Here is a 19,442-nt window from a genome sequence, read left to right as displayed (position 1 = left end):
AGACATTCAGTTAACCCCCCCAGACCATCAAAATGCTAAAACCATATGACAGGTGGTCACACATGCCAATGACTAATGAACCAAGTGCATTTGATTCCACTCAATGCCACCCATAGGTAAATAACAGCTTCAGCCAGGCCTCCCCTATAATATCAGTCCCTGGTTACTTTGTTACAGGTTGTAGTCTCAATGTGTGCATTTGTTTGGGTTCTGAAGTCATTACGTTTTTTTCTTGATTTTTTTATGTTGATATGATTGATGTGAGCTTTCTAGTGACAAAGGACAAAGAGGGTTGGTGTCCTTGTTGTTGTGATCTGTAGTGTTTTCTAAGGCTTTTAAAACTGTCTGAGCTCTCTTTGAAAAGCAGCAAACTTGAGAGATCCTATTTTTCCTTTAGGTATACATTAACATTTGAGTAGTGTTCTCCTAAATCAAATGACAGTCCAAAAATATTTAATAAAGATCTATTCCTCTTTGTCTTCTTTGACATAAATACAGGTCCTCATACATCCTGATGACAACAGCTGTACCTGTCAGCATGGCCTCAGTGCCTCATTATGCAGGTCTTAACCTGCTGTGTCCCAGCCTCCTTGTATCTATGTCTCTCTGAACCTTACTCCAAATTTCTTCTCATGCTGTTATTTATTTTCTTTTTTCTTTTAAAAAACAATCCTGTGCGGTTTTTTTTTCCACTCTATATTTCTCAATATTGTTGTCCAGCAGGCAGATTTCACTCCTCCCACCATGCCTATAATCCTCCACACCCCACACTACCCCCTTCTGTTCCCTTGTGGGATCAAGCATCCAGCCAGCTTGACTGACAGTTGCACATGTGGCAGTGAGAGAGGAGGGGGGTGGGAACAGGGTGGATGAGAGGTAGAGATTAGTAGAGAGATAGATGCTGTTGCTGCTCTGCTGCATGTTCATGGTCTGAAGTCATGGCGGCCTGTTTGGTTCTCTTGCTTGTTTGATGCTTGTTTAACTTGTTAGTTTGGCAACTTTTTTTGGCGACAGAACAAGAAGTGGAGTTCTTAAATGGACTGGCACGCTGATCGCTGGGGTGTTTGAGAAGTCTCAAATCCAAGGTGGACGTCAGGGCACTAGATACTTTCTGAAGAGAAAGTGAGAGGAGACGAGGGAACAGGAGTCAGTAGGTTGGAAATGGAAAAAAAAGGTGTTCATGTTCTTGCAAAATGACAAAAACGACATCCTGTCGATATTAGAGAGTTTCCTGCCTTTTGCTTTGCATGTGATTAGGAAATAGGAAATGGAAACCAGTGTCAGTCATCTGCAGCTGCCAGAACCCTAGCACAGATCGGCCCAAGCCTCTTCTCTAGAAGGAGACCGGAAAGAAAGAGGAGGCTGATTTTGAGTGCAGAAGAAAGGAATAAACACTTGTTGTAGAGTGCAGAGCGTGCATGGGAGTGAAGGGGAGATTGCAGTCGGTGGATTTATACAAAGCAGATGGATCTGGGAAGTTGACTTAATTTAAGAGATTAAATACGGATGACCTACAATAGGATGGTAGAGTACTGTGCAGCAGTGTACAGTGTTGTACTATTTTACTATTAGAAAGGACATCTAAAATGTATCGAGTGTTTTGTGGTCCAGTTCTGAATTTTTGTTGAGACACTTTATGGCACAGTGGCAGAGCTTTAGCAAGTTGTCCTATAGCATGGTTTTCCGTGTAGTACTGCAGTACTGCCCAATATAAGGGCTGTGCAGTATGTCATGCAGTGTATGCCGTCGCTCCATGGTGGTAATCTGTAGCAGATGTACTCGAAATGCTGTACCAAAACATGAGACGAGTAAGTGCTTATTGCTGCTCTCTGTGTGTTTCTCTTTGTTCTCAGCAAGAGTGCTTTGATATTAAAAGTAATTAATAATAACACTGACATTCTCTCTTTCAGGCCAACCCCCCTCCAGTGGTGGTCAACACCGACAGCGTCGACACCCCCCCATATGTGAGTACGGCTTCAGATATGAGGCTAGACTATAATCATATTTTTTAAATAATAAGGTTGAATATAAAAACTTTACATTAAATCATTTTCTTTAGTCCATTAATTTAGTGGGGTTTTTTTGTCTTTTTGCTTCACATGTGCAGTAATTTGAATATTTTACAAACAATTAACGTGCACGGAGTGTCCGGATTCGGTTTTAGGTTGAAATCTCACTTTAGAATTACATGAATACAGATGTCGTTTTACCAGCTGCCACAGAAAATCAGTATCTATGGTTGTTAGATAAGTTTATTATGTAATTACTGTGGAATTAGTCCCTGCTGAACTAAAACTGAAATTAAACACTGAAATTAAAAGATTTGTGCGCTTGCAGGTTTCACTTATTAGTTCGCTGATATCATTTATGGATGCTTTTCTCCAGGAAGGACTAACTTTTTCTGACACTTTTAGAGACCAGGGTATTCTGGAGCCAAAAATGCACCAGGTGCATTGGTATGTTGTAATACACATGCTGTGATGCTATGGTATTGACATTTGTAATGATGGTTGTGCTTCACAGTAAATAATCCAATAATTTTAAAGGGTTTCGAAGGAATCTAAGTTTCTCGTCATATTCATAATAAGTTAATTTCCATATAATCAGGCAGCACTCACCACTATGTGAATAGTGTCAGATATTAGTATTCACAGCGTACTGGTGGCTGATGGATGATCGTGCCCTCTGTTTGAAACTACAGAAATTCACAATCTAAACTAATCTGAGCGCACAGAGGCACAGATTACAGCCAAGGGGATTACATGGGCCACTGGGATGCCGCTCAACCACTATGTTTACGTGTTTATCAACTATGTGTGTGTGCGTGTCATCTCGCCCGCAGCAGCTGTATCTCCTAGTGTCAACTGAGCCGGACTCAAAATATGTTGAGATCAGATTTAATTCTGTGCTCTTTTCATTCAGTCTGACAACGTGGATGTTAATGTGATTTATAGTACAGACGGTCCAGGCTGAGCCATGTGATTGGCCCACGGGCAAGCCATCGGGGATGCTCTTAAATATGACATCATAGACGCATCATCGCATTATGGATCTAATCTGCGGGATTCATGCGTCATTCATAAATAATCAAATTCCTAAATTCTCATTTCTTCAGTTCACATACTTGTTGCAGTCTGTCTTACCTACAGTAGGCAGTATGTTAGTGATCAGATAATAAAGCCACATTTTTAGTTAGAAGTAAACAAAAGTTGTCAAACTCCTATTAATGTTCAGAGATAGCAGGCTTAGTTTGGTGTGCTTTAGTGTCTGTTGCACTAAAACAGGGTTTTACGTTTAATCTCTGGTGACTTCTAACTACACAAAATGTAGTTTCTCTTTTATGTGAACAAATTTTACCTCATATTTTACTTTCACCTCAAGAACACTTTTACATGACTAAGATTTAGGTTTTTAAAAAAAAAAAAAAAAAAAACATTTAAAAAGTTGTGGGCTATGTCACATTTAACTTGTGATGTTAAAGTGTCGGCAGTCTCACCAAAGATACTCTGTTCTTCTTAACATCCAAAGGGTAACTACTGCAAAGATGAGTGTAAAACCCAGATTTGCACAATAACTTTGTGACATATTTTGTATCATAACTTTCTTTCTTTGCAAAAAGGGAAGGGTGTCTTTTATTTACACTTTACCATTATTAGCCATTTATTAGTTCTGTGTTTTTAATTTTAAAACTTTGCATGATTCGCTGTTCAAAATAATCCTTATTTATCTTATAGTAGGCATTGGTGGTATTATAGTAGTTCATCCTTTGTCTGAAACCATTTCCAACTTTTAGTCTTCTCGCTATAAGGCCCGCCTTCATTTAAATGTAATATCCCTTGATTAACAGAAAGTTGAAAGTCAGAGCTGTGTGCCTGAGATGCTGCTGTCACTGCCATCACTCTGATCCTACAGTAGAAATAAAAGATCTGAATGTCAGAGTGTTTAGAGCAGTCTGAATCCTGAGCTTATTTGATTGATTGATTGATTTTTTGGCTTGCAGAGTTTTGGCAATGTTTAATATGAACATCCAGCATTGTAACAGTGACAGAAAATAAGGAAAAGCGAATGTGGAGTCAAGAAAAGAGTTTACTCTAACAGTTCATTTTCATCCCTCTCTTTTTTATCTTTCAAACAGGTCAATGGAACAGAAGCAGACTATGAGTATGAGGAAATCACGTTGGAGCGGGTAAAACATACAACACACCATCACCATGTGTGTCCTTCACATAAACTCTGCATGTACTCAGCTCGACCTACAGTAGTCACAACATGGCAAAAACTAAAATGAAAAGATTATAATAGTTCAGCCTTAAAATCTGATAAAGATTCAAAGTTTTTTGTTTATTCTTTATATTAACAAACTAAGTATGTCACAAAATTAACTAGTTTTTTGACTCTAAAAAACCTAAATCCTTAATAAGGCTGAGAAAGCACAATGATTTAAGTGAGAGAACCCATCCCTGTGTTAGCTGCCTTTGTCCCCGGTTATTTTCCTCTACTTCAGCTCGTCATTCTGCTTTTCCTTAACTTAGCCTGATCATTGGTCTGATTCTGTTGGACCTCTTTCCCTGTCCTCTCTTTCCTTTCCTTCCTTCTTCCCTTTCCATGCCTGGCCCCTTCCTCCTTCATTCTCATTACATGCCCCTTTCTCTCAGGCCTAAGGCTGTCTCTGCACCTCCCTCTCTCTCGCCCTATTCTCCTGTGACCTGGTTCTGTCTGCTTGACTGGATCTGCTTTAAAGACGCCATGGACGTACAGGCAAACACAGGCGCAGACATTATACTTAGCCATTATACTAGCCTTAAATCCAGTGACAGCGCAAGTGAGCTAGCGCCATGCCAGTGATCTACTGTATGCCAGCTGGTGGTATCTGGAAACATCTGCATCTCTTTTACATGTTGACTTTTTTCCCACTGCAAATTACTTTGGAAAGAGATAAGAACAGAGAAAATGATCCATTAACAGAAAAGATTATGCTTTAATGTCTTCTTTAGGAGACACACAGATATGCCTACACTTAATCTCTTATTCTACTTTAAAGTGGAACTAAGGAAACTTTACAGTAACCCCTGTCCAGCTTACAGTTTGGCAAACTGAGAACCCATCATCTAGTCTGCTGACATAGCCTCTTGGGGCAAATGCAGAAATTGCAGAAATCGATCTTTTTGTGTGCTCAGCAGATATATAAATCAATTTTCTGTTTTCATTAGGCCGGTTATTGCCTATAAATGCATATAAATTTTAAAAAGCCAATAACAAAATTAATTGTTGTTGGTTTATCCGATCATGTTTTAGACTTTCCGTGCAGCTGCTCTTTTGCTTCTGCACAGTTTTGTTGCATGTTTTTTTAAAAGCATTCAACCAAAGCCCGATCAGAAGGAATCTTTTTATATGAACAAATATTTTGGCTATCTGCACTGTACCTTCTGCCTGGGCGCTCTTCCAGAAAACAAGTTTAGTGAAAAGAGTTTGTTTCAGATTGTCTGGGTTCTCTCTTCCAGAAAGAGAGCTGACTGACACACCGTTTCATTTCCTTATAACATTTTATCATTTTTGCAGTTCGTCTCTGAGCATCTTAACTTGAAGAAGTTTCGTCTTTGCAAACATGAAATCCTAAGTAGACATTACTTTTTTTTAATATTTAACATCAGCGTGAATTAAAATGGAGGCTCTGCTTTTAATTTACTTGTTACCTGTTACCTTGGTGATTCCTGGCGTCAGAGTTCGATTGAGGTTGTTGTTAAATCTGTCTTCTGGAACAAGGCTCTGCTGCTTTGATCTGAACTTACTAAACCTGTGTTCAAATCGCTTCAGTGACTGCTCTGTAAAATAACATTATACTTTTTCCCACTTCATGGACTCCGAGCCAGAACATGCAAAGAATGATTCATTCATGAACAAACACACTCGACTTGATTAGCCCTTTGTGGCTTAGAATGAATGCTTTTCTGTTTGTACATTCTTACCAGCTTAACTTTCACCTTATTTCTTTTTTATATTTAACATTAAGCTACACGACTCTCATTGCTGCACGACTTCATCTGGTTGAACAACTCCTTGTGAAAGAAAAGGAGGCTGCACTGTGTTGAAGAGCACCATTACATATAACCTGTATGCCAAAGAGAGTGCAGCTGCACCTCTTTCTGTGGTAGATGTATGATGATACAGGGATTAAGCTTGCTTGAGGTCTGAAGTTATTTTTAAGTGGGCAAGGCCCACTTTTTTTTTTTTTTTTTTGTAATTAGAGTAGTAGAATCTAGTTGGGATAGGTCACATATTGTCATGGTTTGCTTTGTGGCAGGCAGGACCCAAACGCAGGACTCATAAACGCAAGGGTGAACTAAAAGAGGCAGCTTTATTTTGGCTGTAAATTACAGAAACAAAGCCAAAAATGAGGAACTAGAAATATGAGCTAAAATCAAAACACTAAGACACTGGGAAACAGAGCTAGAAAAACTACGAGGAGCACAGCAAAAAAAAAAAAAACCCACAGCATAGTGAGGGCAACAACTAACAGAGAGAAACACAGGACTTAAATTCATAAACAGGACAACGAGCGGATGGGGAACAGGTGGTAACACAGCTAACAGACAAGGAAAGAAAAGCAGACACGCTGCACACAGGACAAGGACTATCAAAATAAAACAGGAAACGTGACAGGCACAGAGGCACGGACTTGCCACTGAACAGAAGGAATATGGAGCACAGGGACAGGAGTAACAAACTGCGATATGAGACACGACTGACTGGGGAACAGGAAAATAAACATGAAGACAGAACTAAACCTACACTAAATATGAAGGGCACAGGATCAAAACCCAAGAACTTAAAATTACAAAACAAAGAAGAACTAGAGCTAGAAATACAGAACTATAAACCAAAAAGACTAGTAATGAGAAACCATGATGAAATCAAACATTAATAATAACACAGAACACTGGGTCACGACCCAGGACACATATATTCTGGTCCATCCTCAGTCTGCTATAAAACCTTGGCCACAGCAACTGGACCAGTTGGTTTTCTGTTTTCTGTGTTGGATTACATGATGCTGAATTAGACAGAACTCCACATTGATCTATGTTCTCACTCCATAAAGAAACAACATTGTTGGTTTGTTTGTATATATATTTTGTTATATACTGGCTTGGGAGTGAATACCAGTTAGAAAGGATATAAGACGCTTCTTGGCAAACTGTTTAGAAGTAATAAACACTGTGTATATGTGCCTTTATATGTGCCTTTTTTTGGAGCCTCTCCGTCCTTGCATGTGGAATACATAGAAAGTCGCCCAGACTGCAGCACAGAACAGAGCAGACGTTAATGTCTACAAATCTGACACGAACCAAGTCAGCTGTGCAACTCAAATACTGTACCCCACATGAGATTTGCCAGCTGGATGCATAGAAGGGCTAAGCCGTCAGCTGATGTCCGTACACTTTAAGATCACTTGATCTGAAAAGCAGCTGAGCTCGACTTTATGCCCTGCGTGGACAAACATTAATCAGTCAATATTACGGTACACAGTAATCCTTTAAAACTAGAATTAGTGCTTTTTTAACCTTTAAAACACTCTGTGTGTCTGTGTCTATGCGTAGGGTAACTCAGGCCTCGGCTTCAGTATCGCTGGAGGGACCGATAACCCCCACATTGGAGATGACCCCTCGATCTTCATCACCAAGATTATACCTGGAGGAGCTGCAGCCCAGAATGGACGACTCAGGTGCAAACACACACACTGTTGCTTTCATTAGACGTGAGCAAGAACTATTTGATTGCGTTATGTGCAGGTGCAGCGCTACTTAGAAGTGAGGTGCTACATGCCCGAGCTCAGCTGCTGCCCTCAAAGTTAGAAATTGGACCATCTTAGTCTGAACATTTATTACAAGTGTTTGCAAAAACTGGGCATGCAGAATGGATTTCTAGTCCTCTAATAATCTTCCTTTTTCACGTTCAAACTAAAGCAATACTGTTCATGTGTGTAGCGTGTGGCACCGGTGGCAGCAGATTTACCTAATTATTGGTGTGGCATTGATCGAGCAGGTAACATTATTGTTCCAGAGTTATTGAGCTTAGACAGCAATGCTTTCAGCAGCTGCCAGCAAGCTCAGCTAACATTGTGAGAGGCTGCTGTGTGGAGAGCATCTCCAATCACAGTAAATTGGCTGTCTAGCTTTACAACAGACTTCACCATGAGAGCTTCGGCTTGTTATTATACTAAAGAATAAAGGGATGTGAATCCCTCTGCAGTTTTTCTCTTTACCCATCCCAAGGTAACTGCCTCGGTAAAGCCAGTGGCTCTAGACAATCTTTGAAAGTGAACAAGAGATGTCTGATTGAACCAAGGACTGTCTATTTTCAGTTTCTGGTATTTGATTGTGTTCACTCACCCACTCCAACCTCCCCATTTCAGGACGTATGTCTAGTTCAGCTTTAATTCTCGAAAAGAAAGGGACCACTCACTGTCAGCAGCTCCGTTCCCACTTTGGTTTTAGACTGAGCAGCATAATATTTGTTTTTCCTCCCAGTTCATCTCCCCCATCCAAGCCAGTCACTTCTTTACTTCATGTATTGTTGCCATGCAGGGTGAATGACTGTATAGTCCGGGTGAATGAGACGGACGTCAGAGAAGTGACCCACAGCGGCGCCGTGGAGGCTCTGAAGGAGGCAGGTGGTCTGGTCAGACTGTGTATACGACGCAGGAGGAGCCTCACCGAGAGAATCCTGGATATCAAACTAGTCAAAGGTCCCAAAGGTGAGACTGTGCTAGCATAGCAAGAGACTGCCAAGTCTACAATTAGTGCAGCACAGAAAGAAAATGTTCAAGCATGTGACCCAATGACTTATTCTTCCAGGTTTAGGATTTAGTATAGCTGGTGGAGTTGGAAACCAACATGTCCCTGGCGACAACAGCATCTATGTGACCAAAATCATTGAGGGAGGAGCAGCACACAAAGATGGACGTCTACAAATAGGCGACAAGCTTGTTGCTGTAAGAAAACGCTTCCTCTTTTTGTTTTACTCTGTTCTCTTTTGTGTCATCTGTGCAAATTTGATTTAAAAATATAATTATACACACTAAAGTGCATATGAAGATTGCACTTCATATTACTGTTAGAAGAAGAAGTTACCCTAAAAGGGGTACCATCCCCGTGAACCTGAATTAGATAAGCAGAAGATGATGGATGGATGGATGGATGGATGGATGGATATTTATCATGTGTGGCGCATGTCTGTAGATAATAATACCGTTTATGTCATTTATGTTCAGGTAAATGGTTCCTGTTTGGAGGAGGTAACTCACGAGGAGGCAGTGGCCGCCCTAAAGTCGACTCCTGATGTCGTGTACCTGCGTGTGGCCAAACACACCTCCCTTTTTATCAATGACAATTTCCCTCCGCCCGATGTCACTAACTGTGAGTACACAAAAAGAGCTCCACACTCTGAACTTTGAATTTTTTATATTTTAATTGCACAACATTTGTGAAACCCACTTTCATCCGTCTGCGTAGACTCTCACTATTCTTGAGAAGTTCAAAAACAACTTGCAGTCAGACAGCGTGCCAGTGACTGTTGTACACATCGTTGCCACCAAGATGGTGAGGCATTTTAGAGCCAGATGGTGCAGAACAAAAAAAAAGAAAAGAAAAGAAAAAGAAAGAAAACAGCAAGGAACAAAGCTGAAATTTGTTTGCTTCCCACACATAGAGAAAGCTGCTTTTTACTGAAGCCCTGAACAGTGACTCTTACTCAGAGCTTGTCATGAATCATGAAACTCGACCAGCAACCAATCAAGGAAACAAAGAAAAATCAAGCAAAGGTGAAGTAAGCTGTAAAGGGGTACATGGAGTTAAATTAGCTTTCTCATAAAATAAAAAGGTACATACAAAAACCATTATGAACATGTCATCCCTTTACATGCCATCAGATATACTCAGCTAAGATATAATCAGATATAGTCTTTATTTAATCACGCAGTCTCATTGAGGTTCATATCACATTTTACAAGACACCTGAGAACAAGAAATGTTCAGAAAAACACAATCAGCAGGTGAAAAACAACACGATACAGACGTAGACTCTTTAAAAAATAAATTACATCAGCTAATAAAGCTCTCCGAGGGGGGAATGGAGCAATCATTATCACTCGATTTAGATCAGAAGAGAGCTTTATGAATGCCAACTGGTCATACAGGAAACAATGAGAACAAAGTTTTGAAGATTAGCTTGCAACTTTTATATAATGTGTTTAATATTAATATTAAATGAAAATCAGCTGTCAAGCTAATGCAAGCTCGGTACCTAGTTATAAGAGCAATCTGTGTGTTAAAGAAACGGTGCATTTAAAAAAAGCAAGCCAGAACTGTGAGATCACAGTTTTAAAAAATACATGTAAGTTATTTATTAAATAATATTAAGTAATAAGTAAATATTAAGACTACTATGGAAAGCTGTTTTAGGATAGCGATTATTTGACATCCGTGAAGTTTTCTGTTAAATATGTGGCGTCACTTTAGTTAGATTGGGATGATAGATTAACTGGATCGGAAATGTGCATTACCTAGTTTGATTTACTAGATAGTTGTAGTCTTATAAAAGCAGTTTTAATGATCTTTCACATCTATGTGGTAACATTAAGATTATATTCTATAATGATCACATCCCCCAGACAGTGTTTTTTTGTTATATAACAGTCCGATTAACAGACTGGGTAAATTTGGTTTTCTGGATTCCTGCCACTTGTCATTTCTCCAACAGAGCATATTAACAGAGAACATGCCATTTATCACTGCTGTGAATCTACCATATTAACAGATACTATATATCACACTGTCAGTCATTTCTCAGGACGTTTCTTGGCACTGCGGTACTTTTTTCAAAGTACATCATTTAAAAACTGTGTACACAGAAAATTATTTTTAAAACAAAGTACATTTCTAAGTGACCCCAACCTCATCTATCTATCTATAGGTAGTTTTCATCCTCTATGTTGGTTCTTCGATTACTTAAATGCAGCTTACTGAAATCACATTCTAATTCATGTCTTATGTGTAACACTAAAATAAGACAAAGAAATGTCTGTATTTGTTCCCACAGCATATTCCCCACACCAGGATAACCACATCAGCCCCTACATGAGTGGGAGCCAATCTGTAAGCCCTGCCCCACTGACCACCCCCAGATACTCACCGCTGCCCAGGTCCATTGCGGGAGACGACGATATCACCCGGTGAGATCTCAGTTTATCTCTGTAGCGCACAGAAAGAAATGAAATTTCTGTCAAATGAGATAATGCCCTTTTATTGTTAAATTCAAGATAAAGTTTCTAAAGTTTTAACTGCCTATTAAAACAGACCTGTTGTGATAATTTGGAGCTCCACTGAAGCAGCTTTGGATGATTGAAAGTTGAAAATAATCTTTGGTTAGCTCAGTTCATGCACTGTCTGAAAAAAGCTCTTTTAGCTTCTCCCCTTTAAAGGCAACTTTTTTCCTACTGGCTGCCCCTTGTAAACAGGTTATGCACTGACCTGTTTAAAAAGGGCAGCCCAAGATATCCACATTAAGGATAACTTCATTATTTCAAGTATTAGATGCTTTCTTATTCACAAGGGTTGCCACATAGGGTCGCTCCTGTGTTTAAATTGGCAGGTTTTCTTAAACACTGGATGCTATTCCTGATACAATTCCAAGTGTAGCCGTGTATCCTTCTGGGAGTGAAGCAGTGATATTTTAACCTAGTAGGTGAAAGTCAAAACTACACTATGGAGCCTCTTAAGCAGCTGGGAAATCTCATTAGGTATGAGAAATAGAGCAGGAATCACTTGTACATGTGCTGACGTCGTTACTTAAAATATTGCCATTTTTTTCTTTCATTGTGAACATGCACCACTAGCAGAATAGACCCACTTTGAAAACTGATTCAGAATAAGAAGTTAATCACAAATTAATTAACAGTAGATTATCAGTAATGTTAAGCATGGTATGGACATGGCAATGTTTGGTTGTTGAATTTTGCTGTTTCACGAAAGAAGTACATGTTGGTTTACTTGAAGTTATGTTAGATTAAACAACTTTCCAACATTTGCATATTAGCATCATATGATCGTTATAAACAGTCTTTGTCAGTGTCACATTTATTCACAGATGTCGACCAAGAAAAAAAATGAAAATAATTTGACAAAATTTGAAGAAATTGTTTTTCAGTTTGTTACTGGTTTAGTTTTGCATTTTATAAAATGACAAAATCCACAGTCAAAATCTTGTATTTTCAAGCTTCTTTCCTTCGTGCTCTGAGATCTTTAGTGAGAGCAGCGAAGAATGACCTCGGTTCTTCCCTGCTCTGCTTCTGCATCCGTGTTTGCTGTGTGTGTGTGTGTGTGTGTGTGTGTGTGTGTGTGTGTGTGTGTGTGTGTGTGTGTGTGTGTGTGTGTGTGTGTGTGTTTGGCAGTGAAAGGCAGATGGCCCTGCAAATTTTGTCTGTCAAGTAAACTCAGGTTACATATGCGTACAGACACACCACACACACACAGATACACCCTGAGTGCTGCTCTACTGTCTTAATCCATTTTAATGGAGGGATTACTGCTTATCACAGCCCTCGTCACTCGACTGGCATCACCGTGGTTACCAGAATATGACCCATTTCGTCATAGACCTTTTGGGCCAATCAGTGCGCTTTGATTATAATAAATCTGATAAGCCTCAGACAGACTGCAGAATGGTCATTTTGACGTGTGTCCTTCTCTTTTCTCCAGCTATTTTTCCTCTCTCGCTCTCTGATTAGTCACACAAATAGCAGATCATGGGTTTTAAAAAATGTCCTCGAGTGAGTAAAACTTTTGTACATCTGTTTCTTTCAGAACAGATGAATTCAGGTGAAGGATCAGATGGAGGAACGCACTGGTTTATTTCTATCTCAGCAGTAATTTTCATACATGCTCGGAGTATCTACCCGTGCTGACTTTTTTCCAAATGTAGTATCTGAAAGGAGGCCAGGGTTTGCTGTGGCAATACAAAATTAGTCAACAGCCCACATTTGTGAATGTGTCTGATTCTGAATACACACAAAAGAAGTGTTCTGTTTGAGAGCCCGAGGAGTGAAACAACATGAACGAAGCTGAAGTGCTCTTGTTGTGAAACTGCGGTCAGTTCATGTTTTTACACACACTGACGGTGTGTGTAAAAACTTTTACCAGTGGCCAACTTTACTTCTTTTTCATGCATTCATCCAGCTGCTTCATCACTCACTTGTGTTGACTTGGATTCTTTTCTTTTTATGAGACGTAGAGGCTAGACTGGCTCTCATTGTTCACGCAGTGCCACAAAGTGCAATGCTGACATCTGCTGGTGAAAACAGAAAGTAATCTTCGGGTTAAGCACTGTTTCCTCCCGCTGAGATTATCACTACAAATTTTTCCACATTCAGAGAACGTCATACATGCATATAACGAAGTACAGCATTATTTCAAAATGTGTGTAGTCACTGACTGATCAAATGTATTCATAAATTACAAAACAGATTAACTGGTGTCCTAAACAAGGAGAATACCAACATCAGCTGCTGTGATGTGATGTCTTTGTTTGATTTGTGTTTCTGTCAGGGAACCCAGACGGGTGGTGCTGCAGAGGGGATCTACAGGTCTCGGATTTAACATTGTTGGAGGGGAAGATGGAGAAGGGATCTTCATTTCCTTCATTCTTGCTGGAGGTCCAGCTGATCTCTGTGGGGAACTTCGAAAGGGAGACCGCATCCTGTCGGTATGAACTAAGACCCCACACATACAGATCCCTGAGAAATACGACACGGCGTTCGTGAATAACTCCTAATTCTGTTTATATTAATGTTTCACAACAGATTTGCTTTGTAAGGATGTTGTACCTTAAAAAGTAGAGACATTGGAATCAGTTCCAGATGCTTATTTGCAGTGATTGGCATTTGTTAATCTGAAGGTGGAGCGAAGCTTCACATAACTTTTCTTTGTTTTTCGTGCATTACCAGTCAACCGGCGCCCTCCGATGACTGAGTGCATTCTCGTGATGTGGTTTGTGTTCCGTTAAAATGAAATATGGGTTTAATTTTCTTCACACAAGATTCACGCTAGATTTAATCCTCAGACTGTCGGGACACTGACAGTCCCTGTAGAATTACTGTTATTTTGAATTATTGTATGCGAGTTCTATCAAAACAAAACCTGCACTTGTGAGTGTTTTCAATTTGCTCGTGTCAGTGCATATTTAGCTACTAATTTTGTGTGTCTGTGTATTCGTAGGTGAATGGGGTGGACCTGTCCAGTGCAACACACGAGCAGGCAGCCGCAGCTCTGAAAAATGCAGGACAGACCGTCACCATAGTAGCCCAGTTCAGACCAGACGGTGAGTGCTTTAGATAGATTGTCTATTATTCACATGTTCACTGTAATGTGTGGAATATTTTTCATAAAATATTTGAAAAATACAAATGTTATGTTCTGGCTTGAAGCAGAAGGTGGTACGTCATGTATTCCAGTCTCGATTGTGTGAGACAAGTTAGTTCTTCATCTTGGGTTTTGGTAAAGGCTGACAGTTTGCTGTGATCACAGCATCAGCGTGTTGCTGCCCTCTGTAGCTACAATTCTTCACTCTGTGGGAAAACCCAAAAATCTGAATTCAGTATGTGTGGGCAGAATGTATAAAGAAGACAGAGAAACCAAACTTCACTGCCTTTGTAAATGGAAAGTGACGTCTTCTCAGCATGTAACAGCAACGGGGTGTTTGTGTTCTTTCTAATAAACAATAAAAAAAGTAGTACAGTCTTATGAATATTTGCATAATATCAATAAGCGATTTCCATATTATGCAAATATTCAAAAGACTGTACTGGAAATTCACTAACGGTGGAACATCTACACTTGTGAAGGCCCTCGCTGATATCTTCCCTTCTTTATCCTTTAATCCTAATAGCACATGTATCATTTAACATCTGTGTAAGTAGCTGCACTGTGTGTTCTCATAGAGTCGGTTCTGGTTAGGCATCATAATGATTTCTCCTCTTTATATTAGTTCGAGATATTGGGCACTTCACATAAGTCAGTAATAATGACCACAATTTTGAAATTAGGAACTGAGCCCGTACACTCATCAGGAAAGTCACAGAGCAGAGGTGCCGAGGACCATTTTCCCATAGACGTCTATGAAAAGAGAGAAGGTGCGCCTTGCTGGCCCTTCATTTTTTTACCTTCGAAATCTATTCTTCATATTTTATAAAGCTTTGATCAGAACACTACATAGTGACACCCTCATCAAGTATCTGCAATCTAAAGAAAAATAATCAGTGGATATATTTTATAACACTAAAACATTTAATCAGATGCCTAACCCTGCCCTTTACTCTCTAAACAAATCCTACATTTAAATCTAACCTTACCTCTTAATCAAATCTGAACTCTTACGACAGTTTTGATGGTTCATCCTAAAGGGAGAAGCACCCAGAATATCCATTATGCCTGTGTCTAACACACATTTGTCCTCATAAAGTTAGAATTAATACAGACTCTGGCTGAGTTTCCCAACAAGCATCATCCTGAATATTTTTTACTGGAAGTGACTTAGAAGGCCGTAACCTTGGAAACCAGGTTATAAATGCTGATAGGCTAATGGGATGTTGCCGTACCGGGAGACCTGAGGATAGCAGACACTATTTCACAGAGCCGCAACAATATCAGGAGAATCAGTAATCTGTCTGCTGGGAGAGAGTGTGCGAGTTTGATTTTGGTATCAGTCAGAGAGCTTGTTCATAAATGTGTTATTAAGGGCATGAGCAGTGTATTACACACCGGATTAGAAGACCTTTACAGAGTCTGCTGTGAGTATGTATGTTTTCCACATGAACAAGTTGTAGCCTATTGATAAATGATTTAATATATTTGATAGAGTCAAACAGAAATCCTGCCGACCTGGTCCTGTGTGAAAAGGTAATTCTCCCCTAAACCTAATAAGTGTTTGTGCCACCCTTGGTAGAAAGTACTGCAATCAAGCATTTGTGATCACTGGCAGTGAGTCTCTCATATCACTGTGCACTTGAAGAATTTTGCCTCCCGTTCATTGCAGATTTGTTTTGACTCAGCGACATTGGAGGGTTTTTTCAAACATGTTTAAGGTCATACTAAAGCATCTCAATCTGGTTTTAGTTCAGACTTTTTTTTTGTTTTGATAATGATGATGATTAAGCCTTTATTTGTCGCTGCAATGATAAACGTACATGTTACCTGCAGTGAAACTGGACCCATTCCAACTATACATACATTGCACAAACAACACATTGGGAAGACAGGTCAGAAGAGGTAGCATGGTAAGAAAAACAATGAAATACACAATACATGAGGGGAGAGGAGGAGAAAAAAGAACTCCACCCAGAGCTCCTAAGAGAAGAGCAGCTTGAGAACAGAAAAAAATCATCAACATGTTTTTCAGCTTTCCAAAAAAATGTGGTTAATCACAATTAATTCATGATTTAAGGGCCAATTACTTTTTCTCAGAGGACCAGGTGCATTTTGATAGCATTTTCCCCCTTAATAAGAAAATATTTAAAACTGCATTTTTTAATTACGTGGGTTATCTTTGTATAGTATTAAGTTTGTATTATGTTTTATGATCTAAAACATACAAATTTGCAAAAAACTAAAAAATAGGGAAGAAGGCAAATATCTTTTCACAACACTGTATATGTAACAAATCTATAGAAGCCTGCAAAGGAAAAAGTGATTGCAAAATTTGTCAGTTGACCCAGTAGTATTGATATCATCAGGTCAGTACCAGGCATTGTGCTAGAGTTAAGGGAGCACATGAGAGGGAGGTCACACTTCCAAGTGGGCAAATGTAGTCATTAGTCAACGTATAAACTGTTGGGAGAACAGTGTATGTCTTTTTTTATGTGATGACCTTGATATGAAAAGGGACTGAATCCATTAACAAGACAACAGACAAATGTCAGGAAGCACAATAGAGATTTGGGCAGAATTTGGGTGAGAACATATGAGTTTGAGCCAGAACATCACCTTGAAATGTTGCATAGTAATTAGGATTTAAATGATTATATAGCCCAGATATTCCATCAAACAGTCTGCTGGCCAAGCTGATATTAGTCTAAACATAGTCTAACAGGGCAGCCACACATTAAGACTGGGAAGGCACTGTCGGAAGGTAATGAAGTTCTGCAGCAGCTGCAGTATGCAAATGTCTTGGAAGCTTATGAAGGCCGTGCAAGGATATAATCCATACATCATTCTGAAAACTGTGATGTATGGATTATGAATTCTCAAAGGTCGTACAAGGATGATAAATGGATTATGAATTCTAATTTCACGAGGTTAATTGAAGATCCTAAATGAAGTTTCGTTTAAGGTGCACAGACTTGTTATTGGACAAAGAAAGGCTCAGACGGCACAAGCTTGTTTGTAACCAAAGTTGAAGATTGCAAATCCGTCTCATAGCTCACACACTGTAGATTAGTTAAAGCTGTGGCATGGCGGCCAAAAAAGAAGGAGATTTCTTTGTTGATTCCTTAACAAGCAAATATGTACAACCTGTTCTAGGAGGTATTCTTATTAGTCAGTGACAGATTTTCCTGTTAAATCAAAATACCTCTTAGATTTTCAATATAAGCTCTTTGCAGTAGCTCATATAAATCACATAATCTGATCAGTTAACCATGCTGTTTGCCACTGATGACTGGGAAGATGGTCAGCTGTTTAAAATCCAAATCAGGTCCTAAAAACTTTAGTTCTGGTTTAAAGTTTAATCACTTTATTAACAAAACATTTAGCAAGCAGTCAGTCTGTGAAGTTATTATGTGGATATCACATAGTTTTTATTGAAGATATCTAAAAACTACCTGAAACATTTGTATGTTAAACACAAAGGTAGTATTTTTTCAATGCTCTGGCATTAATATACCAGTGGATGTGAATGTGTAGTGGTGCTGATATGCTGTGCTTGTTTCTGAAACTTAATTTCTCACTGGAAATAACCCGTGGGAACATCGGAGCATGTCATCATGGTTGTTCACATCTTGTATGGGGTATTAAGCGGGATCAGCACCATGGATAGTGCCCAAAGAGCACACAAAGGAGTAGTCTGCCTGCTTCCATTTACCTCCTATTGATCCGTAGTATATGATTACTGTGTTGCCACTACTTCTACAAAAACTAACACATTACCCAAGGGTTAGCTTTCAAAGCTTAACTGCTTATCATAAAATTCTTAAGTAACTGCTACACAACTTCAGGGATAAATTAAATCACCTTTGGCTTTGTAGATTTAAAATCTACAAACATTGCAATGAGTCTCATTTTGATTTCCTTGAAGGACATTTCATTTTACTTTAACTAACTGTAAATTGTGAATAAAAGAGTAACTAAGAGCCGTGAAACATGGCTGTTGAATCAGTTCTAAACTGCAACTCTGCCAAATCGATTAAAATACAAAATAAGTAATACAGATCTTGTGTATGGGGGTTCAAGTTCTAGGAGGTAGCCAGAACATGAAGCCACTGAAGGAACTGAGGGATCTAAATCTAAAAGAGGAAGAGGCTAAAATAATGGTGAGAAAACTGGAGCAACCATAACTTTTAATCGATCAGGCTGATTTCCAGTCATCTTTGGCATGTTTGCTAATATCCTGCTGATACACAGCTAACCAGTGATCAGTATGGTTCAAAAGTATGTTGGCTTGTATTCGACCAGCTCTGCCTTGGCATTTGGTCTCTCATTAGATAACATTATCATCAGCTAACCAGGCTTACATGCTGCTCTGTATCTTAACCTAAAACAATCAGTAGAAGAACACCATTGTGTCGCTGTGTCGTGACTCTCCTATACACCTCATTAGTGACTCTCGACTGAACTTTTATATCAGACCTTCTGTCCATGCTGGGCTTTGGTCAGCAGTGTGTGTGTGTCCATCTGAGGTCCGTGTTAGTCCCATTCCTGTGGTGATGGCCAGCAGTGCTTCGTCTGTTTCACAAACACTCTTCCTGCCAATGGGAGAGGAACTCATAACGACCTCCACCAGGAGAGGAAGAGAGTGTCTGTGTGCAGGTCTCCTTCTGTTATTTATATTAAATATGTTGGGCACTGTAGCCAAACGCAGCACAGCGATACCCCAAACTGAACTGCTCTGTGTGTGTGTGTGTGTGTGTGTGTGTGTGTGTGTGTGTGTGTGTGTGTGAGAGAGAGAGAGCGAGAGAGAGAGAGAGATTTGGTTCAAGCTGATGCAGCAGATATGAATCTGTGTTTATTTGAAGTACAGCAGATGGAGCGTGTTTGTCTGAAAAGTCTTCCTGCTGCATTAATATTGTTGGCATCTGTCATGTTGTTTTAGGATATTTGAAGTCATTTCATATGTACACTCGCTGCCAGGTGAGACTGTAGAACCAGCTGATGTCTGCAGTAACTTCATAAGTATGA

General features: G+C 39.5%; 1 protein-coding gene across 7 annotated transcripts in view; it reads left to right on the top strand.

The window, feature by feature from the left end:
- Positions 1 to 19,442, top strand: part of dlg1a (discs large MAGUK scaffold protein 1a) — a 115,515-nt gene that overhangs the window by 65,966 nt on the left and 30,107 nt on the right. For all 7 annotated transcript variants that reach the window (XM_005457145.4, XM_025899799.1, XM_025899800.1 and 4 more), the window contains 9 exons: positions 1,911 to 1,964; positions 4,136 to 4,186; positions 7,599 to 7,723; positions 8,586 to 8,755; positions 8,856 to 8,992; positions 9,272 to 9,416; positions 11,098 to 11,230; positions 13,602 to 13,758; positions 14,271 to 14,373. In XM_005457145.4, coding sequence (XP_005457202.1) covers positions 1,911 to 1,964; positions 4,136 to 4,186; positions 7,599 to 7,723; positions 8,586 to 8,755; positions 8,856 to 8,992; positions 9,272 to 9,416; positions 11,098 to 11,230; positions 13,602 to 13,758; positions 14,271 to 14,373 — 1,075 coding nt within the window. The remainder of the gene's footprint in view (positions 1 to 1,910; positions 1,965 to 4,135; positions 4,187 to 7,598; positions 7,724 to 8,585; positions 8,756 to 8,855; positions 8,993 to 9,271; positions 9,417 to 11,097; positions 11,231 to 13,601; positions 13,759 to 14,270; positions 14,374 to 19,442) is intronic.

This window comes from Oreochromis niloticus, linkage group LG17 (assembly GCF_001858045.2).
Source record: "Oreochromis niloticus isolate F11D_XX linkage group LG17, O_niloticus_UMD_NMBU, whole genome shotgun sequence".
NCBI classification, from domain to species: Eukaryota; Metazoa; Chordata; class Actinopteri; order Cichliformes; family Cichlidae; genus Oreochromis; species Oreochromis niloticus.
The sequence above is the reverse complement of the archived record's forward strand: the minus strand, read 5'-3'. Positions and strand labels throughout refer to the sequence as shown.